The 25,770-nt window shown below is 34.2% G+C and overlaps 4 protein-coding genes across 14 annotated transcripts; 1 reads left to right on the top strand and 3 right to left on the bottom strand.

Moving 5' to 3' along the window:
• Positions 1 to 2,060: 2,060 nt before the first annotated feature.
• Positions 2,061 to 10,019, top strand: LOC105423557 (uncharacterized). Of its 3 annotated transcripts, XR_016140094.1 has the most exons (7): positions 2,061 to 2,472; positions 2,572 to 2,854; positions 3,250 to 4,050; positions 4,141 to 4,390; positions 4,492 to 4,664; positions 9,226 to 9,397; positions 9,614 to 10,019. XR_016140094.1 is itself a non-coding variant. In XM_011633335.3 (5 exons), exons 2-5 carry the CDS (start codon positions 2,645 to 2,647, stop codon positions 4,632 to 4,634), a joined length of 1,404 nt encoding a protein of 467 aa, XP_011631637.2. In that variant the 5' UTR covers positions 2,062 to 2,472; positions 2,595 to 2,644; the 3' UTR covers positions 4,635 to 5,489. The 3 variants fall into 3 exon arrangements, 2 of the variants coding, with proteins under 2 accessions (XP_011631637.2, XP_011631635.2); XM_011633335.3 differs by lacking the exons at positions 9,226 to 9,397; positions 9,614 to 10,019 and having other exon boundaries at positions 2,062 to 2,472; positions 2,595 to 2,854; positions 4,492 to 5,489; XM_011633333.3 differs by lacking the exons at positions 9,226 to 9,397; positions 9,614 to 10,019 and having other exon boundaries at positions 2,062 to 2,472; positions 4,492 to 5,489.
• On the bottom strand, positions 5,912 to 9,877 carry Tes (testin LIM domain protein). 2 transcript variants are annotated; one of them, XM_011633331.3, is made up of 6 exons: positions 9,738 to 9,877; positions 9,497 to 9,593; positions 9,186 to 9,387; positions 8,540 to 8,832; positions 6,709 to 8,292; positions 5,912 to 6,292 (listed from the first exon to the last, which is right to left on the bottom strand). In XM_011633331.3, the coding sequence occupies exons 2-6, from the start codon at positions 9,554 to 9,556 to the stop codon at positions 5,918 to 5,920; spliced, it is 2,514 nt and encodes an 837-aa protein (XP_011631633.2). In that variant the 5' UTR covers positions 9,557 to 9,593; positions 9,738 to 9,877; the 3' UTR covers positions 5,912 to 5,917. The 2 variants fall into 2 exon arrangements, with proteins under 2 accessions (XP_011631633.2, XP_011631634.2); XM_011633332.3 differs by lacking the exons at positions 9,186 to 9,387; positions 9,738 to 9,877 and having other exon boundaries at positions 9,497 to 9,637.
• A 171-nt stretch (positions 10,020 to 10,190) lies between the features above and the next one.
• On the bottom strand, positions 10,191 to 14,884 carry LOC105423572 (ATP-dependent RNA helicase DDX55). The gene is made up of 8 exons (XM_089080598.1): positions 14,570 to 14,884; positions 14,174 to 14,279; positions 13,894 to 14,001; positions 12,967 to 13,239; positions 12,524 to 12,882; positions 11,294 to 11,491; positions 10,495 to 11,188; positions 10,191 to 10,364 (listed from the first exon to the last, which is right to left on the bottom strand). The coding sequence occupies exons 1-8, from the start codon at positions 14,674 to 14,676 to the stop codon at positions 10,326 to 10,328; spliced, it is 1,884 nt and encodes a 627-aa protein (XP_088936724.1). The 5' UTR covers positions 14,677 to 14,884; the 3' UTR covers positions 10,191 to 10,325.
• A 631-nt stretch (positions 14,885 to 15,515) lies between these two features.
• On the bottom strand, positions 15,516 to 23,096 carry LOC105434004 (uncharacterized). 8 transcript variants are annotated; one of them, XM_089080593.1, is made up of 10 exons: positions 22,953 to 23,096; positions 21,727 to 21,879; positions 21,549 to 21,657; positions 21,142 to 21,465; positions 20,825 to 21,061; positions 20,428 to 20,746; positions 19,819 to 20,153; positions 19,159 to 19,728; positions 18,928 to 19,084; positions 15,516 to 18,588 (listed from the first exon to the last, which is right to left on the bottom strand). In XM_089080593.1, the coding sequence occupies exons 2-10, from the start codon at positions 21,807 to 21,809 to the stop codon at positions 18,065 to 18,067; spliced, it is 2,658 nt and encodes an 885-aa protein (XP_088936719.1). In that variant the 5' UTR covers positions 21,810 to 21,879; positions 22,953 to 23,096; the 3' UTR covers positions 15,516 to 18,064. The 8 variants fall into 8 exon arrangements, with proteins under 8 accessions (XP_088936719.1, XP_088936723.1, XP_088936717.1 ...); XM_089080597.1 differs by having other exon boundaries at positions 21,772 to 21,879; XM_089080591.1 differs by having other exon boundaries at positions 21,727 to 21,976; positions 22,841 to 23,055.
• Positions 23,097 to 25,770: the final 2,674 nt, after the last annotated feature.

Below are 25,770 nucleotides of genomic sequence, written 5' to 3'. Positions count from 1 at the left end.
ATTGAATGTTCTTGTATGGAATTGTTTGTATTTTGTATAAAGAGTTATGAAGTGTCATTAAAAAGTTTTGTGAATTATTTAGATAATTATAATTAAATATTTAAGAGTTAGCAAGAGCAACAAGCATTTACATCTCATTTTCACCAACTCATTTACATCTCATTTGTGCGGTGCTGATACAGATCTGTATTCTATCATATTTTATCTCATAGTAATATTTTCTCGAGATAATATTTTGCCACGAGTCTTTTTTTGATCCATGCTTTACAAAGTCGTGAAACTTGTTATAAATAATATAATAAATAAGATAAATAAGATCTGCATTTATACCGCACTATAAGGCCGGCTTCTGATATATAACTTCGTTACATATTAGGCCTGCTAATATGTAACGAAGTTATATATCAGAAAACAAGACGGTGATTGGCTACCGCGTTGCCGCGTCCTGTCTACAACCGGCCTTAGAAAACAAGATGGTGATTGGCTACCGCGTTGTCACGTTACCGCTTTGCCGCGTCCTGTGTGCAGCCTGCCTAATGCAGTATCGATTATTCTTCTATTCTTCGACTATGATTGGTCAATTTTTTATGGTTTAAGACTTAAATCACCTATTGTAAACCAGGACTGACGGAACTTTCGAAATTGCAGCGATACTGCATTATAGTGCAAATAATCTTAAGCCAACGGCACACGATGCTTTTTTTTGCTGGTTTGCTAGCTGGATTTGCATGTTTAGTGAGCTCTTATCTTTGATTGATATATTCTTTTAGATCTAAAAAAATATATCAATCAAAGACAATCGAAGACAAGAGCTGAGCAAACATGCGAATCTAGCTAGCAAACTAGCAAGAAAAAAAGCATTGTGTGCCGGTTTTATTTATTTATAACAGGTTTCGCGACTTCGTGAAACCTGTTATATGGATAAAAAAAAGATTCGTGGCAAAATATTACCTCGAGAAAATATTACTATAAAATAAAATATAATAGAATACAAATTTGTATCTGCACCGCACAAATGTGATGTAAATGAGTGGATTGTTGGATTGTTGTGGTTGGATTGTTGTTTCTGCTGACTCTTAAATATTTAATTATAATTCTGAATAACTCACAAAACTTTTTAATAACTTTTTAATTTTATAACTCTTTATACAAAATACAAATAATTCCATACAAGAACATTGTCTAATTTATCTTCGATTAATTCCTAAATACATGGTTTAAAAATGATTAATTAATTATAATTAACCGAATGACTGACAAATCTTTTCAATTGAACTTCAAAACTCTTCATACGAAATGATTTAAAATAAAATTGATTTAAATGATTTAAAATAATAATTGTTTAAACATACTTCTCGGGTCAAGTACATACGATGTATTAGGAGAGAATTAAGACATCGGTGGAAACTAGATCAGTGACACCAACGAGATACTGACTATGGTCTACTTAGCGCTACAAAAGTTTCTAAGCGTTTGATTAACCAATCAGAACAAAGAATTTTATGAATTGACCAATAAAAAATTCTTCGAAGCATTTGTATGTAGCACCAAGTGGACTACACCCATTGTTAAAAATGGTCGGCCATGGGAAAATTTTCGTGATTGCTAAGCGAGTCCAGGGATAATTGAAGAATAATTATTACCGACCATTTTGACTGTACTAAGGATAACAAAGGGAGGATAACGTTTATTTATTACTATTAGACGGATTTAATTTTAAATTAATAGTTCCTTTTACGAACTATTGTTAAAACTCATATTCTTTTCCAAACTCATATTTAAAAGTTGTTCAACATTGCATTAATATAAAATTTAACATTTATTATTAAAAATTGTAATAGTTTTTAGTAATATTCTTATGGATCTCTGCTGAACATTCAGCATTTTTGTCTCCTTTTTTAATATACGTACACACGCATCAAACTCACAAGTAATTCCACACAATCAGACCGGATAAAATAAAAACTTGCAAATAAAAATCGGCGGAATGAACGTAAAACAGGTCAAACCAATCACAAGACATCCCGTCAATTCCGCATTGCGCGCATACACATTCCGTACCATGGGACCGCGCCATAATAAAACGAGCATCGAGCGCTAATGTGAAAGGTCACCTTAAAAAGTGAATCTTCCATTACGTGAATTTTGCCGCGCAAACATATCGCGATCGCGAATTGCGATGATCGCATAAATATTTATAATAAAGTTGTATTACGTACAACTTAAAAGATCATCGATATCTCCAGCGATAACGGACATGTCATGTGTAAGAAAGTGATTTGTATAAGAGTTCGATACTTTGATAATTTATCCGATATTTATATTATGAGAAATTCTTTGCAAAATTATTCTTCGTAAGTGACCTGAAACTTTACCGGTTAATAGGCGTCGATTCGTACTAGATAAGTTAACGCTCTACGACATAATTCTCTTCGTTAAAAAATCCAAAGTTTCTTTTTATCAAAACAAAGGGTAAGAGATTTTTGTAATTATAAATATGCATATTCCTCTTCATTATTTGTCTTGTGTATATTTTTAAAAACATCTCTATAAAAAGTACACATTTTTTAGATCATTTTGTTATATAATGATAGAATCTGATCACAATGAAACTGATCGTGATGAAACTGAAGAAGAAGAAGACATGGATAGATTACAGCTATCATCAGATTCCATCGATACTGCAATGTCAAAGAAAAGATCAAGAATAGAAGATTCTGAGAATGAAGGAGATTTACCTGCTAAAAAACGGCAAAGTTTCTTCCAAAGCGAACGATCAAAAGTGTTAAAACAAGATAACTCTATACTTCAAAGTTCTGAAGAAATAAATATCAAAGAGATTATTAAAAATGAGGTAATACAAATTTACATTATTATGGATAGCTAATATAATTTGTTTCGTATTAAGAATTTGGTTTATAAAATTTATAGAAGTTTGTTTAAAGTTATTATGTATTTCCCAAATATTTTGACTTTTAGCTGTATTCAATAATTTTTTTGTTCTAACTGTTGAAATATGAGACATGTTTATTATAGATTATACTCTGTTTTTTTGTATAGAATGCATAATGTGCCATTGTCCTGCATCTTTTTTTAATATGTAGTAAATAATAAGGGTAAACGATATGTCATGCGTATCATGTGAGAAACAGTATTCACCTTATATGATTTCAATATGTATACACGATACAAATATATAAAGTTACATGGCTCATATATTATATATTTTTTTTTTCTGTTCCAAAAAAGGACAACTCATTCCAAAAGCCTGCTATAGACATAAATCTGACATCTGCTTCTAAAGATGAGAAAATGAAAGACTATGAGATAGTTAAATCAGATATCAACCAAACAATAGAAGAAAAAGAGAACAAAAGAGATGATGAAAAGGGACATATTATCAAGAGAGATATTATGGATACGGAAGTAGTAGGTGGACTAGAGCTTTCAGTGGAATGTGCGAGTGATAAAGAAGAACAGAGTTCTGAAAGTGAAAATGAAAGAGATGCAAAGCCACGACCAAAGACAATAATTGTCAAAGCTGAACCAAACGAATCGGAATTGGACTGTAGTTCATCAGAGAACGAAAAATCTGATGTACAAAGAGTCACGGATATATCGGAGATTAAATCAGAAAATAATAGGACAAAGAAACGAGGTTCGCGAACAAGTTTCAGTAAATTGAAGCCTTCTGGTTCAGATGACAGTCAGAATAACAATTCAGATGAAGATTATAGTCCACGGACGAAAAAGAAAATAAAAAGGTCATCACTGACAAGAAGATCGACGAACAAACATCGCTCAGTCGAATCAAAAAGAGGACGTACAAGAGGTAAAAGAAAAAATTCTCGCCAGAAAAGTATCGAATCTATACCAGATGATGAAGATGCATGTGTGGTTGTAACAGAAAGAACTAACGGAACGATAGAAGCTGAAAATGAAATGGAAAAAGAATTGTCAGATAAGAGCTCTTCGATTAAAAGTGAAAGCGACAATAAATCCGAAGAGGAAAAGTTTGCAAAGGATAAAAAGAGGAGACGTAATAATGTTGTAAGTACAGCAATAGTGGATAAATTTATTGCTATAAATAGTAATTGTATAAATCACTGTGCGGTTTTTCACAGAGATGTACTGTTTCAGAGCCGAGGAGATAAAGTCATACAAATGTTGAAAAAATATTTAAAGGTTGCCGGCGTAAAAGTAAAATCTTACAGTGAGATTTGGGCTGATTGCAAAAGTAACGCTGCAAAAATTAAACGTTTAAAAGAATTGCTGGAGAAAAATGGCATTAATGGCAGGCCAACATTGGAGAAGTGTAAACGTATAAGAGAACAAAATGAAAAGATGAGGGAGGTATCCGAATTGGATGTGTCCAACATTATATCTGAAGGTCTTATTATTAAAGCTCTCTTTGCTATTAATTTTTATCAAATATATTACATGCATTGTTAAATATATATAATATTGAATTTTGATTTTTTTCTATTTTAGGACGAGTATGCACGCGCGCACGAAGAAATATGGAAAATGTTAAAAAAACGATACCTTCAGACACATCACATGACACGCGACATCGAGAAATTCATAATACGTTTAGACGTATTCAAACTGTTGTCGATAGCGATTCTGAATAGAAAGCATAGCGTATTTGCAAGAATTATTGAGTGAGTTTATAGGTTTGTTTTCTGTTCCTACACTGAGCTGTATTAAAACATTCTGTCTCGCTTTTATCAAACTTTAAATGTATATCTATGTTAAGTACTAGTGTACACTAGTTCAGTATAAAAAAACCTCTCTCTCTCTCTCTCTCTCTCTCTCTCTCTCTCTCTCTCTCTCTCTCTCTCTCTCTCTGCGTGCGTGCACATGTACGTGTATAAAAGTGTTGAATACAATCACAGCATTGTATATCTGCATGCTTGTGTACATATGTGCGACATATTTCCAAATTTTTATATATCGTAAATATGGAAAAATATTTTTACTTTTATTATATTGACTTATTGTTATATGATTATACTTGCAGGAAATTACTAATGATTCAAAAGAAAAACTTAATTCGTAATTTGGTACAATAATCTGATAATCGATTATAATAAATTTTATTGTATACGATATAAAAAAAGAATTGAAAATACGAGAAAGCTGTCAAATTTATATTTCTGAATGATTATAAAATGATGAGGGTTTGTTTAAATGAAAAGAGAATATTTTCCAAATATTAACAAATAAAATATACTATACATATTAAATATATGAATAATTTGCATGTATAATTTGTTTTTCATCAAGCCTACGTGTAGTTTCAATTAATATTAAAAATATTGCAATTAAAAAGGTATCGATTGTAAATTTCTACTTTTCATATCTTTTGATGTCTATACAATAAATGCAACGAAATCGTTACATGCGTAATTTTATCGTATTTCGTTAATCAACATATAAGTTTGTATATATGGGTACAAAATATAAAGTATAACAAACTGGGAAAATTTGTTTAGAGTATTGTATTTTTGCGTAACGAAAATTTTCGGTAAACGAAAACTATGGTTCTTCGTGCGCGCGTGTACACAGTAATACATAAAGGATGAATCTAAGTATTTTAGAACATATAGTCTATAATTATGTAGTCACATAATCTATTCTAAACTAAATACGTGATTTTAGAAAGAAAGATGATACTATGGAAAATAAATCAAAAACTATAGAATATATTTTTATCGAATAAGGTTAGAATTGGTAAAGTGATATATTTATTATGTTACGGTTATATAGAAAAATCTCGCTTTGATTGAACTCTGCTAATAATTAATGGCACATAATTATATTTTAATATTTTATGTTTCTCATATTCTCGTATTCTCATAATGAATTTACGTGATTATTATTTTTATGACAAAAATAAAATGTATAGTATGTGTCAAAAGATAGTAAATTCTTTATTTTTATTAAGAAACTTTATGATGCATTCTTTACTACAAAACAATTTATCATCTTTTATCGCCATTCTGCCGTTCAATAAATTCCTCTTACAACTGTAGCAGCAAAAGCAGATTTCAGTTGCGTGAAAGTTTAAATTTTTTATAGCTACTCCTTGCTGGTCTGCGGCAATCGCTATGTTACAGGCAGCGCATGTTTTTGCATATGATCTTTGATAACAAGGAAGACATAACGGTCGATCGTTTTCAATAATATATTTTTGTCCAGCCAATGGCACGTCACAGTCCCAGCAACAAAAATGTTTCACATGATAATTATGTTCTTCCGCAACCGTGTACTCTCGCACAAAGATCAACTGCAATAAATAGAAATAGATGATTGAACCTTAATATTATAAATATAGTTTGGAAATATTATGTCTTTATAAAGAATATCGCTCGTCAAAACGCACTCGCTTGAAACTGCAAATTCTTTTAATTGATTTTTTTCCTTGAGAGAAGAGATATTAGAATAGAGAATTTTGAGTAACAGAATTTTTCTTTAAAAAGATATCGAGCTACATTTATAGTTTTCGATATAATTATGATACTTCGATAATATTCTAACTTTTCCGGATTTATACATGTAGACAATGTTCGACATTCAAACGTTAAAAAAGATTTGTCAATACCGAATCGATTCAAGTTAAAATATTGACAATATTGACAATATTGACAATTAATCAATTGAAAGAACATGTATTCAAGGAGGATGGTATCATTGCACACTTACCTCGTCGCAAGCGAAACATCGGGGAATTCTTAAAGATGCGGCCAAATCTCTTCCACAGTACAATTTATTCTTGTAATAAAAATATACTAGATCTACCAACAGTTCATCGCATATCGAGCAAACGAAACAGCCGGGATGCCAGAATGCATTATTAGCCTTCTCCGCGGTTATGGCTACGTCGCCAACGCGTATATTCTCATGGCATTTTTCACACTTGTGCATCTCCTTAGAGTCTACCTTTAAATTTTCCATGGCATCTTTCAGATAATCCGTAGGCTGAGTGTGCTGGATGCCTTGTTCATCGAAGCCTCCGACGACGTGGGGGAACACTTGATTTTGCAACTGTTCGGAATGTATGACAGCTGATTGCAAGATCGAACTATTCAATTCTGTCTGCAACCGACTCGATTTTGCATCACTTGCAGAATTTTGCGGAATAGTTTGCGCCGACAAATTCAATATAGGAGCAGCGAAATGTATGAAATTACAGTTGTTTAATGTTAAATCAGGGGTGCTTTCCGTTACAGTTTTAGGTGTCTCCGTTACCAACGAATTATTATTCACCGCTTTGTCATTTGTTAAGAAGCCGCATCGTTTTTGTTCGTTCGTTTGTGCACGAATACCAGCAGGTATAATGGTCGATTCGATTATTTGAGATAGAGGTTTATATGTTCTTTTCTCCGCTTCTAGCGAAGCACTCATTTCCGTCCTACCCGCGGGACTTCCCGCAGGATTTTTCATAGTAGCTATAATATTTGCTCTCTCCACACACTTGTCGGTGCCTGCGAAATTATTCTCTTTAATGCCGATTCTGCCGCTACGCAAATGTAACGTGTCATTCGCTTCTAATGGTTTAGATAATTTAGAAGCACCGTGCATCATTGAATTCTCCGTCGTATTATATTTATCGGTGAGTTTCTCTCTTATAAACGTCAATTCTTTCTCGCCCAATGTACTTCCGATAATATCGTTAGCGTGGATCGCACTAGGTGGAAGAAGCGCGTCCGCTAATAGAGATTCCGCAATGAGAGCTGTTTCACTGGTAACGTCCGGACATGTAATGTCACACAATGTCGTATCATTCAATGTTTCTCCAAGCTTCTCAAAAGCATTTTTTCTTTCTCTATAAGGTACATAATTTCCAGAAATATGCTTCTCGCGAGTGGATACAATTTCTTGTTCGGCGAGATGAGTAAAGATTGAATCGTTAACTATTTTGCTATTTATATCCTTTTCATTTACCGATATGGTATCATTTGCATGCTGAAAATTTTCATAAATCAATTTTCTTTGGATTGGTTGCGATTTCACAATATTACTGTTGACAGACACATTGTTCAGCGAACAATTATACCCTTCTGTACTATACGTCTCTTTATTATTCGTAGCTGTAGTAATATCCTGCTTATTTTGAGTATCATGCGAATGCCTCGCATATGGACATTTTATTGCAAAGCTACTTGGTATACGTAATTGAGCACTAGCCGAAGGTATATGAGCTTTATGTTGCGGACTATATCTTTGCATATCGGTTGCATTGACAGGTGTTGTGAGAGAACGATCGAATGGACGGGCACTCAATATCTGAAAATAATAATATCTGTATTATGAAACATGAGAAACATGAACGAAACATGAGAAATGAGTCCGAGAAATAGATGCTTAAAGCATTTGCTTTTAATATCTATTTCTCAGGCGTATTTCTCATGTTTCGTTTTATAATATAGATATGGTATTATAAAAAATTGTATCACTCTCCATTATCATATACATTTTTACACAATCTAATAAGATTATTATCGATATGATCAAGTCGCCATCTTTATCTTACCTTCATTACTTTGCCTTGTCCTACATATTTCTTTATATCCTCCAAGTACTTTTTAAATTGTTTCTGCTCTTCTTCGCTAAGTTGATCGCAAATTTTATAATCGATATCATGAAGCGGCAGTTGTTTCTGTAATAATTGTCTTCTTAAAATAGCACCAACAGATCCTTTGATTGGCAGCTTCTCTACAGGCAAAGCTTTCATATAATCTACAGCAAGTTCTTTAGTTGTATCCGGTGGCACCCACTCGAATGTACTTTCACCATCATTTTGTTTCTTATTATTTACTTGCAAACCTAAGGATCAATATTTTTAATTAAACAATAATGTATAAGACAAACATAGTGTAAGTTTGATCTTACTCAAGAAACAAGACAAAGAATTATATGCGCTATTTTACTTCAAACAAATAAAATTAAATTCAATATACGTGATTGTAAAAATATGTGTATGTGTGTGTGTGTGTGTGTGTGTGTGTGTGTGTGTGTGTGTGTGTGTGTGTGTGTAAATATGTGTAAATATATATATATATATGTGTGTGTGTGTATTGTGTCAGATATTATTTTATAAAAAAATTTATAGGATAATTTGCAAGAATAAGAAATGTAACATTTTTAATTACGACTAATTATATATAAAAGATATTTACGTGTAGCTATTTTCTTAAATTTTCCACTTGGTCCAAATAGGAGATCAAATTGTGGAAACTCATCATCAGCGACATCATGATCGTCCCGACTGCACTTGCAATTCTTGCAAATTTTTCGCCAAAAATGCAGGTCAAGACCAGGGCATGCGGAATTACAATTCATGCATGGTGCACCAGCTCCAGCTTCGTGCGCTAAACGTGGCTGAGCAAATGTAAGATACGATACAATCCACTGGCTTTCAAACTTAATCTTACACACTAAGCTTCTTTCTCTTATTGTCTCTTAATCAATTATATGATATTTGACGTACCTTACGCTTACGATTTTCCAATTCCAACAACCATTTTGGGCGATTTGTTTCCTCCTCCATTTCTCAACATGAAAATAAGACTGTTTCAAGAAAATCTCTGTAATTTACATTTATTAGATACAGTCACTTGACGCATAAAACGAATGCGGATGAATCATCGGAACGGCTCAATGACTAATCGCACCAATAATTGGACTTTCAAACACAACAGTCCTAGTTTTAAAAGATTACAAACACGCACATATCACACGTACACATGTGGTCGCATTTGGTTGCTATTGGAATATCTCGCTCCCCTCTACCACATTATCCTGGCCCAGCCGCGTGGTAAATAATAATCTCATACTGAGTAGTGGGGATACTCTTAAAAGCCAAACGAAGACAGAGACAAGTAGTATCGTCGGTGTCATGTCGAGGCCTTAGTGAAACGAGATAGTTTTCACTGTGTTTGTATAGATTGCATGTTTGAATTTTGTAAAAATGTATTTATAACTTGAAAGGAATAAACAAATTCTCCTTTTGATCCATATCTCCTGCAAATATAAGCATCACATTGGTTGTTATAAACAGGATCATAGCTACAATATTTATTTTATTCATTCACGTAATAATACGAATGTTTATAAATTTATAGGAAATGTTTATAAACATCTAAAGGAAAGGAATCGTAAGGAAATATAATATCAATTGTACATTTACATTATCAGATTTTGTATGTATATTTTGAAAAAATGTGTACAATAAAAATATAAAAAAAAATACATTTTAATTCAAAAATTTCAATCAAGATATAATTTAGACATGTCTTGTGTAATTATGATCAATATTTTTACACAGCAAACGCCGCATCAAACTCTTGTTGTGATATCTGCAATTAGATGTACGAGCATTATATATATATATATATATATATATATAAAACGACGAAAGTTGTGACAAACAGAAAGAGAAAGAGAGAAATTTGATTTTGTAACATTGAAAAAAAACTGATCTATTACCTTCTTCTTCTTAAATTTTTTGATTAACGCTATATCTCTTGCTAATTGCTCAATTTCTTCCTCGTTTATTCGTTTTTTCTTTTTTTTGTTAGAACCTGTTGAAAATTGTTGCTTCAATTCCTTCTTTTCTTTCCGTTTACTTCGTTTCTCTTGTTTCTCGAGTCTTCTCTTTTTGTTTTCAGACCAAGCTTCAGTTCGCTTTTGCTTACGTCTATGAATATTTGACCAATTGCCAATATTTTGATATTCGATCAATCTTTTAATCCTATGTAATTCACGTTGTTTATGCATATAAGGTATTGCATTTGTATCGATTTCAGGGTCAATAAAAGATGACACTTTTTTCCCCTTGAGCTCTGGCATTTTTGGCATTCTCAGCAAACCAAAACCCATGGCTAGCTTCCCCAAATCGATGTCTTTCAACTGAAGAATTAAATTACATTCGTGTTTACTATATGCTTGCACATATGAAACAAAGGCACGATTTGCTCTATCAAACATGAGTCGATCTTTTTGTTGCATCTGCCTCATACACTGTAGGCATTCTTCGACAGTATCCATGTTTAATTTTGTTTCCATTCTTTGCAATTCCACTTTTTGATTTCTCTTGATAAAATCTACATACGCACTCTCGGTTTCTAGAAGAAACAGCAAAGCGTTTCCTTCATTACCAATCCTAGCTGTTCTACCGCATCTATAATAGACAAAGAATAATACTTTAGAGAACAATTCTTTAAAATATCACATGAAATATATTTATATATGTTGTATATATAATAGGTAATATAAAAGTAATTACCTATGTACAAAACTGCTAGCGACAGAAGGAGGATCGTATTGTAACACCCAATCTATATCAGATATATCAATTCCACGAGCCATTACATCCGTGCATATTAAAATGCCATTTTGGACACGTCGAAATTTATCAAATATTTTATACCTCTTACTTTTCATTTTACCGTGCAAAGAAAGCACATTTATCGATGGTAATAACCTGTAAATATATATATATATATATATATATATATATATATATATATATATACATTTGCATATCATGATGTGTGTGTTCTCCGTACATATCTTACACACACACACACACACACACACAAAAGGAAATTATATATATATATATATATATATATATCTCAGAGTTGGAATGTGTTATTTGTAACGTCGTTACCGTTACTTTTTTTGATAATAAAGTGTAATAACGGCATTATTTTTTTTCTTTTTTACTAACTGTAAAAATAAGAATTTAATAGTTACTTTTTATATTTTGGACCTATTTATGATATATTTCTATATATTCAATGTTCAGTTTAAAATCGATATTCATAGTTGTTGTATTTAAAACTTGTCTTAACAATACTTTTAAAAATAATTTATCATAAACCAATTACAAGAGCATATCTAATGAAAAGACGATAAAACCTTTTAAAAATTTGTAAACAGAGAATTGAAGATAAAAAATAGTGTAAATTTATTGTGTTAATTTAATAAAAACCACATCTTTTATATTTGCATGTTAGATATTTTAATATCTTAAATTCTTTTAGAATTTTTGAATGCAAATTTGCAATTTTAAGATAAAAAATTTTATTATTATTGAAAAGTAACTGTTTCTTTTAAGTAATGAGTTACTACTTTTAGAATTAGTAACAGTAAGTAGTAACTTTTTTGACTCGGTAATGAATAACAGTATAACGAGTTACTTTTAAAAAAGTAACTTTTCAATCCTAATATGTGTGTGTGTGTGTGTGTGTGTGTGTGTGTGTGTGTGTGTGTGTGTGTGTTCATACATATAGGGAATTTGTCTAATCATTAAAAGCACCTCTATTACTTTTGACACTATTATAAAAAAATGCAAAGATTTGATAAGAAAAAAGAAAAAGATAAATATAAAATGATATAATGAGAAAGCCACAGAAATAATTCAATCATAAAATTAAGCATATTGATATAAAATTTAATAGTAAACAAAATTTTAATTAAATGTTTGATATTTTTTCAACAAGTTTCTTACGTCTGTACAACTCGATTGAAATAATCCACGCAAGCACAAGTAGGTAGAAATATCATATACTTTGTTTGAAGTCCTATAGAACGTATAAAATCTATCATTATTGATAATTTGTACTCAGGTTGGACAATTGTAAAACTACTTTTTAAATTTACAGGCGTCGAAACATTAGATTTTTCTTTCACAACAATTAGTGCTGGATTTCTCAGTCCTGCTCTAATCAGTTGCTGCAGTTCTTTTGTTTGCGTTGCAGAAAATAATCCTGTCCTTCTTAGACGTGGTAAATAACTTAAAATATTATCCAATGTCGCAGAAAATCCCAAGTCTAATAATCTATCTGCCTCATCTAATACAAGAAATTCCTAGAAATAAGAATATATTTAATTAATAATCTACTTTGTAGTATATAAGTGAGATTATTACAAAAAAAAGTAAATTATAATTACCAAAGATTTTACACACAGATTCAAATTAATAGAATTACAATTAGACAAAATGTCTTCCAATCTACCAGGTGTAGCAACAATAATGTTAGCTCCTTTCTTCAATTTTTCTGTGTCTTCTTTAAGAGTCACACCACCAACCAGCAATGCTTGTTTTAATGATGGGATTTTGTTTAAGAACTCTTTTAAAATTTCATTAATTTGTATAGCAAGTTCTCTCGTTGGACTGATCACTATTGCTCCTACTTCCATAAGCTTCCATCTTTCAGTTCGTTTCTGCATACATAATAAAACTTTATTTTATTATTTTATATAGAAATATAAATTTAAAACAGTAATCTTATATGCATGTACGATAAGGCTCCCAATATAAAAATAGACAAAAGGGGTGTAATGGCAATAAGAGCTTAGCGCAGTTGTAAGAGCGCATATAAATTTATTGAATAATCAAAATGACATAAAGATTATCGCGAGAAATGACGAAACGCAAGAGCGGATGTTTCGGCTAATTTTTTAGCCTTCATCAGCGCAAATTAACAAAAGTAGCTGAATACAAATAGACAAGGACATATCACAAATTATCGCTCATTAAATCATTTTATTTCAATCGTACAGTAATCTTATAATCTTTCTTCAAAAATTTTGGGAAATATATTAATTATTTGTATAAAACTAATTGCAAACAATATTTTTTGAATACTAATTCTCATCATTATTCCAATTTTATAAAAGCTGTATTTCTAAATTCTACTACTAGTATCGAAAATTTATAATTCATGTGATATATACTATACATTATCAAAGCTGATAATGAATGATAATAAATTTTAGCACACAAAATAAATAATATATTATAGTTTCAAAGTTTCTAAAAATGTCATTTTCTAAATATTTAAAAACATTAAATATGCATAATAAATGAAGAATTACTTGTAATATCTCCAATAAAGGAATAAGAAAAGCAAGCGTTTTTCCACTGCCTGTAACTGCTTCTGCTGCAACATCTTTGCCATTCAATAATAATGGTATGCAAGCTGCCTACAAACATGATAAAGTGATACAAATATTGCATTATTGTTATTATTATTATATAATTTAAAAAATATCTGAAACATTTTATAAATGTCACATAACATTTTAATGAATAATATTAAATTACACAAATGTATTTTTATCGATCTTTATATAGATCTATCATATTTTATATTACCTGAACTGGCGTCATATCAAAAAATCTCAATTGTTTGAGTGTCTTTAGTATAGAATCGCTCAATTGCACATTTAGTTCTTCCCACTTTTGTGTTTTCATTCTGAATCTGTTATTATTTTTTATTAACCTCAAAATAACAAAAAAATCTCTTATTCATAAAATGCAAAAGTGTTCCGTCACGCGCTCCCTCACGTATCCTCCCCCCTTCTTCCCCTCTGCGCACCACACAAATCATACACAGCCTAGAAATAATGGAGCAGAGACTGCGTTCCGATATTCACTGTCAGTGACTGAAAATCTATAATATACGTTACCTGAACTATATATTTTCAGTACTGGTAGTAAATATTGGAACGCAGTCTCAATCGACGGGATTTAATGTCCCTAATTTAAAACCTCATGTTCACGGAAATCGATCCGAAATCTCTCGACGAAGAAAATATCATAGAATGCTTTCTAGTGATACAAGTTAACACAAGTACACGTTTGGCCTTCAGTTTCATTGAATGTCAAAAAAATAGACTACGTTCAGCAGAAAAAGTAGCTTTGCAACTGGTAAAATCCTTTAATATGATTGGATATATTTAGATCCATGAGGAATTAATGGCAAAAATCATTCATATCAATGATTTTTACAACAGTTGCAAAACTGCTTTTTCTGCTGAACGCAGCTGAACGACACACACACTTGTGTTGTGTCGACTTATGTCACTAAACTGTCACTAAATGGAAAACATCCAATATAATCATAAAAATAAGTTCAGAAATAGCACTCGAATATATTCGAGTGTCATTTGAACGTTTAGGACCAATTCACCAAATATTCAATTCACCAATTCCCATTAAAATTGATTGAATTGTAATTTGTCCACAAATTTAACAACAAATGTGGAGTTAGTGGCCCTCAATGAAGTTTGCTTGTGTGTGCGTGCGTGTGGTGTGTGTGTGGTGAGATGGGGGGGGAGGGGATGTAGAATCTACTTTTCCTCTAGTTATTTTTCACGTTCGTGGGAAGCATCTCACGCATGTGTAGACAATTTGGACCGATGCTTATTGGTGGCACATGCTCATTGATAAAATCTGAATGTAATGAGCTAACTCGAATACAAAATAATAAAGATCAATACGACTCATTATAGCGCCTTAAATGTCTATTACAAAATATCTAAGATAAGATATGTTGAATAAATTCTAAGGACTTGTTGAATAAATTTCCTGTAGATTATATGTGTGTGTGTGTGTGTGTGTGTGTGTGTGTGTGTGTGTGTGCGTGCGCGCGCGCGCGCGCGCGCGCGTCAAATATAAAAAAGAAAAGGAGGTAAAATAGAAACGCGTGCGCAAATTGGTTTTTAACGTATTGATTTTATTTTGATGTTTTTCGTCTTTTTTAAATCTCTTTAATATAAAATCTGTTTAACGATGCCACACACTCAACTATCTCTCTCAGGCAAAAGTTGTTTTTGCTTCCTTCCGTTTATATACACGATTAGGTCTAAGGCCGTAGTTGTTTAACTTTCTCTTTTCCCAATCGGTATCGATTGTGGACTAAAAATTTATCTGGACGTAGGCTTTTCCAAGGGAAACCAGAGATTAATAATAATTAGAAACAGAAGGAATATTTTTATTTCTTTTTTTCGATTTAACTTGATATCAACTTGATATTTTCAAAATTCTAATAGATCATTTAACGTTACACGATGGCTTTAGTTGGAGACAAATCTTCACAAACTTCTTTATTCTTCTAGTTTTTAATGTTTCTTCCCCATGTTTATTCTAATGGCATATGTATAAAATGAAAATGTGTATGCGCGCGCGCGCGCGCGCGCGTACATTTTTTTTTTATTATCAAATGCACGACGGCATTCTCACTTTATTGCGTTATCGCGCGGTAAATATAAATATGATCATATCGTGATCTCTTCAAATCTAACCGAGCAAAGCGCGCGAATACAATGGAATCCCTTCTTTCTGGAAATCGTCAAGCAGGGGAGAGAATCTACTGCAAAATGAATCATGTATAAATCGAATTAAAAGCAATTGCTCACAGACTCTAATCTCACCCCTTGTCTCAATTGGCGATATACGCTAAGTTCAGATATATTTCCAAGTCCATGAAATCGAGAGTATCCACATTTTCATTTATCAATTAGAGATGTACATAATTAACAAGATTCATACACAATCGTAACCCAATCGCACCGTTCCATCAATTTCTGCTAAATGGCGTTATTTTTAGCGATAAACTTTAATGACACGTGATTTTTTTTCTCGTTGAGATTACGCACGAACGTTTTACACAACAAACACCGCGTAATAAACTAATCGCTAAATGGCTAAAAGATAAATCTCTTTTCTTTCTTGTAGAGAAAGTTCGCATCTCGTAGATATGTAGGCAAATCTTTAAATAATTCTATGGGATTTCTGATAACAGAATTAAGATAAAGTTTTTTTTTTTTATATAATTTCAATAATATTCAATTGAATAATATTCAATTCTAAAAATCAATTCTAATATGCTTTTTGCTATTGAATTTTGTGTTAATGGAGCATTAGAAAATATAAAAAAAGGAACAATATCCAAGCCATTATCGCAAAGTATAGCGACGATATAAAGTTTACTGTTGAAACCAATTGTTGAAACTTCAATAGTAAACTCGATGTAAGCAATGCAAATTATGTACCCCTCGAATGCCTGTTGCTTGTACCGTTAACGTTTGCACCATACGATTTATCGATGTGCAAATATTATATCTCGCATACTCGGTCTAATCATCTTTCACGTTCAAAGATCCTGCGCGCATCAACATCTTATAACAAAACTCATTATCAACAAATCGCACATTTCGCTAATGTTTTACCCTGCAAGCCGTACTCCAGCTTTGTTAATTATCGCTCGCTTTGTTCAAATCAAACTCGAAGGAATAGCGATCATCCCATCTTCTTTTCTCCGAACTCTTGCGAATGGAATCAACACCCAGCACGGGCAGAAAAATATGCATATACTTCTATATACTTTATTCTCATATAATTTCGGTAATCATCTCGATTAAAAACAACGGAAAAAAGAAGAGAGAGAAAGAGAGAAAGAGAGGAAGAGAGAGAGAGAGAGAGAGAGAGAGAGAGAGAGAGAGAGAGAAGAAAAATGAATCACTTGCGTGATTATCTGGTTTTTCCGCTGAATTTTGGCTGTTACTTGGCAAAGTAGTGCAAGCTGTGTTTGTATTAGAGGATTGAAATTTGTGAATTTAAAATGTCTTTAATGAGCGGTCCCCCATATTTTCCGATACATTGAGCACTACTCGATAAAAATGCACGATCAAAAAAGTCATTGAATTTTTCTCTATGTTCGACACACGTACTAATCCGATAAAAGTGAACCAATTGTAATTTTGCAAAGTTACGTAATGATAAACTATCATTTCAGAGTTTTAAACTTGATTAAAATAAAACTTGATTAAAATAATCAACGAAATTTTTTAAGGACTCGATAATACAGGCATAGGTCACTCGACGATCGACCTATATTTGAATAACAAGTTACTTTCAAGATGGTCTAACACTCTCGAGTCGTTTAAAGTACATTCGGAATACCATTGCTCCGTTGCGTTACATCGATTATCGACTGAAAAGAACACCCTTTGTTTTTACTCACATCGCAATAAAACTGTACGCGAAATAATTTCCAACTGCTCGTCAACATAAATGATTGACGATTATCGCTTAACCAACATGATTAACGATCGATCGACTAAATCAGGAGCGTATAATTGAAACGAATGGTTCTGCCAGTAATCGATATGCCATCATGAAAGTAACTCAATTTCGAATATCTTATTCTATCTTTTCAGAATACTAGCGATCTTCCTTTTCTTCATTTATTTTATGTCACGGCTACTGATTGTGCGGTAAAATAACGGGTATGGTTTGTTGCGCACCTGGAGGCGGCTGTGGTGGCAGGTATTGCATATGTTGTGGTGGAATTGACGGTATATGGGATGGAATTATAGGGCACATAATCGGATAACTCGGGGCATGACCTTGCGGTGGAGGTTGCGGATATGTAGGTTGTGGAGTACCCGGTGGATTATAAGCGCCCGGTGTATGTGGTTGATTTGGATTAGCTGGGGATGGAGTTTGGCTAGGTGGCTGTTGAGCTACGTGAGGATGTGGGTGTGGGCCCATATATTGTATACCAGGGGCTTGCGGTCCTTGTGAATCATGATGATGATGATACGGGGTGGCCATGTGCGGTGGAGGCGGTGCCTGGACCATCCGTACCATTTGTTGGTATGTCGGCTGTCCTGGATAAGGCACCTGGAATGGATGTAGAGCTGGCGCTAATAATGGCTGCCCTGTTGCTGCAGCCACTTGCATCTGAGAAGCTATATCTGGCGCACGGTGCTGCATCATCGGCACTATAAAAATCATAATACCTCATGTTATTTAATCGTTTTATACATCATACATTAATTGTATTAATCAGCAGAGGAATAGAAAAAAAGAATTATAATTGAGCTTACAATACTTTGAAAGAACAAGTAATTTCAAAAATACAAATGTAAAAATATTATTTGACAGGACTTTTCAAATTTATGTATTATTAATTAATGTAATACTAAAAAATATTTTTATATTGATATTTTTATATTGATTTAAATACCGAATCTTATGAACTGAATCGTATGAACATGCATAAATATATAAGGCAACTCGAGATACAAAACACGTATCGCGAATGCCTAGAGAATACTAACCCTTTCGGAACCTTGCCACTTGTTGAGCAGGTGGTTGACTGAACGCTGTAGGCGTTACGTATGCCGGCATAACAACGGTCGCGGGCATAGTTGCCCCCGTGTATTGCGGGGTCTGTGGTGTATGTGGCCGACTAGGCGTTGGTGTGCTAGGTGAACGCTACAGATAGTAAAAATACAATTTTTATTGTATCTAGTCGATTTTACATCAAACAAGTAATATATGTTACTTACCGGCGTAAATGGTTTGGCATTTGGATTAAATTCTTTAGCATTTGGATTTAAAGTAGACTTCTTAAAAGCAGTAGTTATTTTATCGACCGTGGGTTCCGGTGGAGATTGTTGCATTGTCGAACTATTAGTCTGTGATGGTGGTGGTGGTGGTGGTGGTGGTTGTTGTGATTGTTGCTGTTGCTGCTGCTGCTGCTGTTGTTGTTGTTGTTGTTGTTGTTGCTGCTGCTGTTGCTGCTGAGATGGACTTGTAGCCCTTACCGCTAATGGACCAGATGGCGGTTTACTGGTGATAACTGGTTCCTCTTGTACTGTTTGATGTTGCTGATGAGGACTAGTGTGTTGCTGCGTAGATGACTGTTGCTGCGATTGCTGCTGTGGACTTGTATGTTGATGAGAACCTTGATGATGTGGCTGATTTATCGAAGTAGCGGAATGCACATCTTGTTGATGTTGATGTTTTCTGGAAATTTGAGATGTATCTGGAGGTCCTTGCGATTCTGACAATTTGAATTCCGCAGCGAATTGTCTTAGTTCCGAATGCTGTTCTTCTCTTCCACGTGATGTTGGGACCTTAAAGTAAAATTTGTAAGTATACACCAGAATTGCCCTGTAATTTAAAAGAAAAATAACAAAATATTTATACAAGAATATACGTCATACCTTTCTATGGTCTGACTTGTGTATTACTATTTGCCCTTCTACAGAGTTTTGTTGCGACATTGACGTATGTTGCTGATGTGAAGACTGTTGCTGTTGATGAGAAGTTGCAACATTTGATTGAGAAAATGGCGCCGGTGGTGCTTTATCAACTTGATAAACCTGTTGTCTACCAGGTCGCTCACGTTTCTCTGTATTTATTTTATTTGGAGGTGTCTGTTGTTGCGGTTGTTGTGGTGAGTGTTGTTGTTGTAGCGATGATTGCGGCGAAAAGCCTACTTGCGTAATCGAAGGGGTAACTTGCGGTTGATTCTGTTGGATCACTATATCGGAAAAAACTATATTACATATAAAAAAAGATACATTATCATATCGCCTTTCATAAAAAGCTACTATACAATTATTATACTTCTGTTGTATCGTTTGCTATATAGAAAGCATTTGCTCATTTTCTGAAAATATTTATTGTATAAAAAGATTAACCATGGGAGATAGATTTACGAAACTGTAGTCTCCTAACATAGAGCAGAGTAAAAATGCCGAATTGTAGCCCTTCTCATTGAATTCTAATTTTTTTCAGAAAGTGCAAGCGGGTACAAACAAATAACAAACCTTGTTGCGACTGCGTCGTCGGTGGAGGCACAAATGGCGGCGGTGGATTATTGTATGTGACAACCACTCCGTTGGGCGGCATGTTCATATTTAAGGATACTGGATGTTGCACCGAAGTATGAGCAGCTTGTACCCCAACTGGCATACTCTGCTGTGAAACATTTACATTAACCGTGGACGGAGGTGGTTGACTGTAGACATTCTTATTATTTGTGGTTCCTGGTGAAGATGGAGGCTCATTGGATCTCATCAGTTTATTAGTGTTGCCATTTTTCTTTTTTAACGGTGGCGGAATATATTTTCCTTCAGCAGGTCTCGTCTAAAATTGAATAGCAATGAATAATACAAATCAGAAAAGGTGAAAAGGAAAAATTGTGAAATATAATTCAAAATTCACCACAGCTGCAAATCTTTCCTCTTCATCACCATTTTCTAATTCTAATCTAGCTTTGTGGTTTGGTTGAGATTCGATCTCGTTTGCTATCTCGGTAGCTTTTTGCTCTTGTTCCTTATAATCCTTTGTATCCTTACGTTGAAGTTGTAAAGTGTAACCAACCAAGGAAGGCTCAAATGTCGTTTGAACTCCATAGTCTTGTTCATTTTTACGAAACATTTCGTTTACGTCCCAACCATTCTGAAAACGAGATAATTTTACACAACTTCACGCAAATCTAGTATGTAGAATATTCTTTTATAACTAATGACCATGCTTACAGCAGCACCGTCTAATTCTAAATCAGCTCCGTTCATAGTGGTAGGTGCATCCCAGGGTTCAAGTTCCTTTTCACCAATTAAGCCATTAAACTTACTAATGGCCGTATCAGTTTGGAAAGTATCTCTTATAGCATAATCTAAGTCAACATCCTTGGCAGAAATAGTGACAACGTCTTGTGGTTTAAAAATTAACTTTTCTACTACGCTATCTACACTAATCTTTCCCGAGCTCTCCACACGATGAGCCATCTCCAGTACTACATCAAATTGACACGAAAATGTTCTAAACACGCCCTCGTATATCGAGCCATTTTGAGTTTGAACCTGTGATAGAAAAAAACATTATGATGTTAAATCTCTGAACGTTTGCAACATATGTGTACGGATGTATATAAAAACAAGACTACCTGTACTATGTTGCCAACATGGCTAGTGACTGCATGCATAAAATGAGCATTGTTATAAACTCCTTCTGCTGTGACGCATCTCTCCTGCGGTCCTCGTGCTCGTGGAGATCTGAAAGAACGCATGGATCAAAGAAAAGGTTATTTTTCATCAATATGTATCTATATTTGGATATTGTACCTGCTATTATGATCTTGACGAGGAAAGCCAAGTGATTGGCAGTACCTGTTATTGTTAGTACGGTTCTTCCTCTTGCTGTTCATTTTGCCCAACGGTTCTTCACCAATTGCCGATGAATTTCTGCCGCCGGTTTGTTGGAGGCCCTCTCGTTTCCTAGTAGGGACCGGAATTTTGACTATTTTCCCAGTGACCACTTGACTACGAAAAGATCCGTTTCTCCGTCCGTTGACGAGCACAGCTGTTGCTGCCGCTACCGTACGTTTATTCGCTTATACTTTTACGCGACGTCGTTGGCAACACGTGATTTTTCGCGAATTCTCAGAGTTGATTGATATGAACAGAGAGAGCAGAAAAGAATAGAAAAAAGGAAACGGAGGAAGAGAAGAAAAAGGAGAGAGAGGGGAAAAGGGGGAAAGAGGGGAAAGAGGGGAAAGAGGGGAAGAGAAAGCGGAGAAAGAGGAGAAAGAAGAGAAAGAGAAGAAAGAAGAGGAAAAGGAAGAGGAGGAGAAAAAGAAGGCCAAAAAGAGAATTGCGGGAACTATCAACATTCACAAAAATTTTTAGGTTAAATTCAAACAATCTCGTATGCAAAGTAGCTTACGCTAAATGGATGCGCGATGTTTAAGATAATCGAACACGAATACTGCGTGATTTTTAATTCGCAGCTCGACTCTTGGACAGGAACTAACCGCTATCGCGACTATGGCTATGGTTGAGGCTGGAGATTAATCCCCTTCTTTGAACTGCAGACGCGCGTATACGATATGTACGCACAACGTGACAAGGCTAGAAGCGTGCAAGCACGCAAACTGGCTCCAAGGAAATACCACGCTCGTCTCTCGACGATGTTCGGCGACGGTTGTCGACGACCGCGTGACGTAACGTACTAGGCTACTTCTCAACAGAGTTTAGAAAGTTGCGTGCTGCTGGTCACCCGTTCGTGTAACTCGCGGCCAACGGAGCTTCACGTCTAGATCTGGAGAGAGAAAGAGGGAGAAAGAGGGAAAGAAAGAGAGAGAGAGAGAGAGAGAGAGAAAGAGACCGTGTGTGAGAAGAGAAGAGAGCGTGCGCGCAAGAAAAAACGTACGACTAACGATTCGCGAATGACGCGTACCAAGTGGCAGCGATGATGCTGTGAAGATTTGCGTTTTCGTCTCTCCCTGTTTTCTCAACTGATCAACATGTGGCAGAACGATGCACGACGACTTCGCAACCTCTCAACGTACCTACAAGTCGCCCGATCAACCTGACCACGGTGACTCTCGGACGCAGTCGCCACCTGGTGAATGTATATCTGGCCCGTTCAGACTGAACTTTCGCCGTTACAATCGAACGAATGAACCATCGTATTGTAGCATTTTATTGTGGACAGATGAATGAGACAGTCTGGTCGACCAATAGACGCAAGGAACTTGTTGAAATATAGGGTCTGTTCGCATTGCTTGTACATTGTACGTTTCATTAGTCGAATTCTTTTTGAATGCAGAAAGATATAGGATGCGTTCCGTTTCACGCATAATGCGCACTGACTGCACCAACAACCGTTCTGTTTCATATAATGCGCGCATTGATAGCGCAAAGAATTCCCTAGATTCCCCTCTTCTCCAGCGCATCAAGCACGCATCAATTACCGTAGCTCGGACGTAAAGCGTTTGATGCGCGTTGAAGATAGCGATAAGACTTTGAAAATGACAAAAATTATGGGAAAAAAAGAATATGTTGAATTTCCTGTCATAATCGACGAAAGTAATAAAGAGATCACCCTTATTCTCGAAAAGAAAACTGCTGAAAAGACTAGTCGAGATTTTGTTTACAATTAATGCATGAAATGCATCAAGAATCGTTCCGTTTTCATTGCGCATCATGCATATTAACAAAACGGAACGATATTAATGCGTTGCGCATTGCTGATGCAATCTATGCGTGAAACGGAACGCACCCATAGATAGTTAAGTATATACATCTCTCTCGCTCGTCTGAAAAGAAATACGACGGGAGCCAAAAGATAGTACGAACTTTTACGAACTCAAAAAAAAAAAAACGATTAATGAAACTCAGGCTGCGTTCCGATATCACTACCAGTGAAAATATATAATTCATGTCACGTATATTATAGATTTTCCACCAGTCTAGCAGTGAATATCGAAACGCAGCCCCAATGTATGTATTTAAATTTCGGGTGGCACCCATTTAACCATGTCCCGATTGACCACTATCTACTCACAGCGCTTGAATAATGGAAAAATTTTAGGCACCGGCTCCTGCAAGTGGCTAATGATCAATCGAATGTGATCAAACAGGTTTCACCCTTAAATTTCTCGTTTTCTCTTTCTCTATCGTCTGTATATCTATCTTGCCTTAGTGTCGGTCCACAATAAGTATTTAATCTTTAAGTCGTAAGAAATTGACCAATCATAGTCGATTATTCTTTTCATATTCGATTATAATTGGTCAATTTCTTACTTCTTAAAGCTTAAATCACCTATTATGGACCGACACTTAAATATCCAAAGTTCTAAAGTGCAAGCAACTTGAATAAACTTATAACAATATTGGAATGCGCGCTGGCATTGCAATCGTAAGATAACAAAAAGAATTTTAGACAGTATTTTTATCCCTTTTTAATACATTCCATATCTATAAGGGTGCTCCAATACATGGCAGCACTCCTTCTGTTTACTCACATTCCAATTGGACATGTCGCTCACATCGATCGACTTGGCAACTTTCCAGTCGACCACCTATCAAAATATATAATATTTATTCGATCAATTTATTTGATAACGTAAGTAATTGAGTACACACATAAGTGTCGGTCCACAATAAGTATTTAATCTTTAAGTCGTAAGAAATTGACCAATCATAGTCGATTATTCTTTTCATATTCGATTATAATTGGTCAATTTCTTACTTCTTAAAAAATCACCTATTGTGGACCGAGACTAACGTAGGTCGTGTTCATATAACTTTTTCGCTAGAGCGGAAATGTGAAAAGTAAAAATTTTTACTATTAAGCCTTATATTCACGATAGGAGTAATCAGTCCAAGATCTCACTCGGTAGGAGAATTGACCAATTGCATTTGAATAATTCGGCCAATTCATCAATGCGATTGATCAATTCTCTTTCCAAGGTCTCAGACTGATTTCTAGCATCGTGGACATAGAGTTTTAAAATAATAGAAAAAATTTCACTTTTCATGTTTCCTAAGAGAAAAATTACATGATCAGTACCCCGATTTAAGCTGATGGCAGAAAACGAGATAAGTATGTAAACCCTAATATTTATCGTGGACATAGAGTAAGGTACAGAAAAAAATATTTTCCGTATCCAATAATCTTTCACATCCTACGTTTATATTTTTCTCTACCTTACTCTATGTCCATGTCTACGTTGAACATAAACGCTTACGCTCGTTCTTCGTCGTCGATCATACATCATCAGTAATGGAAAGCTATAGTTTACGTCACATAAACTATAGATTTTCAGTACTGGTAGTGTATATCGGAACATGGCCGTAATCGCATGAATGAACATACAATTTTTAAATATATCGAGAAATATACAGCTGTACACTCATTGGATTTCATTCATTCCGTATCCGTCATTGCACTTGCTGCAAGAATCACAGACTTTAAATTCTCTTTTATCGGTAAAAATGCCTTTAAAAGTAGCTTAGGAACCTTCTGAGTGACTGTAAGCCACTTTTAGAGACATTTCTATTGATAAAAGAGAAAAGGCTTTTATGGATCAAGCACAGATAGTATAAAAATATAAAAATATTTTAATAAAAAATTTTAAATAAAATTAAATATAAGGAAGTCATAAATATGTTGTGTGTGTATTTGCTTAAAAAATATCGGGATAATAATAAATTAATAATATTATATTATGTCAAATGTTCAAAATATTAACAATCATAATCACGAATTTTTACAAGCTCGTTGGTATTTAATGGTACCTCAACATCACGTCACGATTCTAAAAATCGCAAACGCGCAATTAGAATTACATGTAATCGATAATGCTAATCTAAAACAACATT

The sequence above is a fragment of the Pogonomyrmex barbatus genome, unplaced genomic scaffold (assembly GCF_055798465.1).
Source record: "Pogonomyrmex barbatus isolate J1 unplaced genomic scaffold, ASM5579846v1 scaffold4, whole genome shotgun sequence".
Taxonomy (NCBI): Eukaryota; Metazoa; Arthropoda; class Insecta; order Hymenoptera; family Formicidae; genus Pogonomyrmex; species Pogonomyrmex barbatus.
Note: the sequence above shows the minus strand (reverse complement) of the source record. Positions and strands in the feature narration are given on the sequence as shown.

Excerpts from the sequence above, each read along its gene's own strand:
- LOC105434004 (XM_089080593.1), bottom strand. The coding sequence starts at position 21,809 with ATGAACAGCAAGAGGAAGAACCGTACTAACAATAACAGGTACTGCCAA. Across the intron at positions 21,658-21,726 it reads CGTCAAGATCATAATAGCAG|ATCTCCACGAGCACGAGGAC; the intron begins GTACAATATCCA and ends GCGTTCTTTCAG. Across the intron at positions 19,729-19,818 it reads ACAAGTCAGACCATAGAAAG|GTCCCAACATCACGTGGAAG; the intron begins GTATGACGTATA and ends TTTTACTTTAAG.
- LOC105423557 (XM_011633333.3), top strand. The coding sequence starts at position 2,588 with ATGATAGAATCTGATCACAATGAAACTGATCGTGATGAAACTGAAGAA. Across the intron at positions 2,855-3,249 it reads AAGAGATTATTAAAAATGAG|GACAACTCATTCCAAAAGCC; the intron begins GTAATACAAATT and ends GTTCCAAAAAAG. Across the intron at positions 4,391-4,491 it reads GTCCAACATTATATCTGAAG|GACGAGTATGCACGCGCGCA; the intron begins GTCTTATTATTA and ends TTTCTATTTTAG.
- Tes (XM_011633331.3), bottom strand. The coding sequence starts at position 9,556 with ATGGAGGAGGAAACAAATCGCCCAAAATGGTTGTTGGAATTGGAAAAT. Across the intron at positions 8,833-9,185 it reads ATTTAAGAAAATAGCTACAC|GTTTGCAAGTAAATAATAAG; the intron begins GTAAATATCTTT and ends ATTGATCCTTAG. Across the intron at positions 6,293-6,708 it reads GATGTTTCGCTTGCGACGAG|TTGATCTTTGTGCGAGAGTA; the intron begins GTAAGTGTGCAA and ends TATTTATTGCAG.
- LOC105423572 (XM_089080598.1), bottom strand. The coding sequence starts at position 14,676 with ATGAAACTGAAGGCCAAACGTGTACTTGTGTTAACTTGTATCACTAGA. Across the intron at positions 13,240-13,893 it reads CTTTATTGGAGATATTACAA|AAACGAACTGAAAGATGGAA; the intron begins GTAATTCTTCAT and ends TTATGTATGCAG. Across the intron at positions 11,189-11,293 it reads GCTAGCAGTTTTGTACATAG|ATGCGGTAGAACAGCTAGGA; the intron begins GTAATTACTTTT and ends TGTCTATTATAG.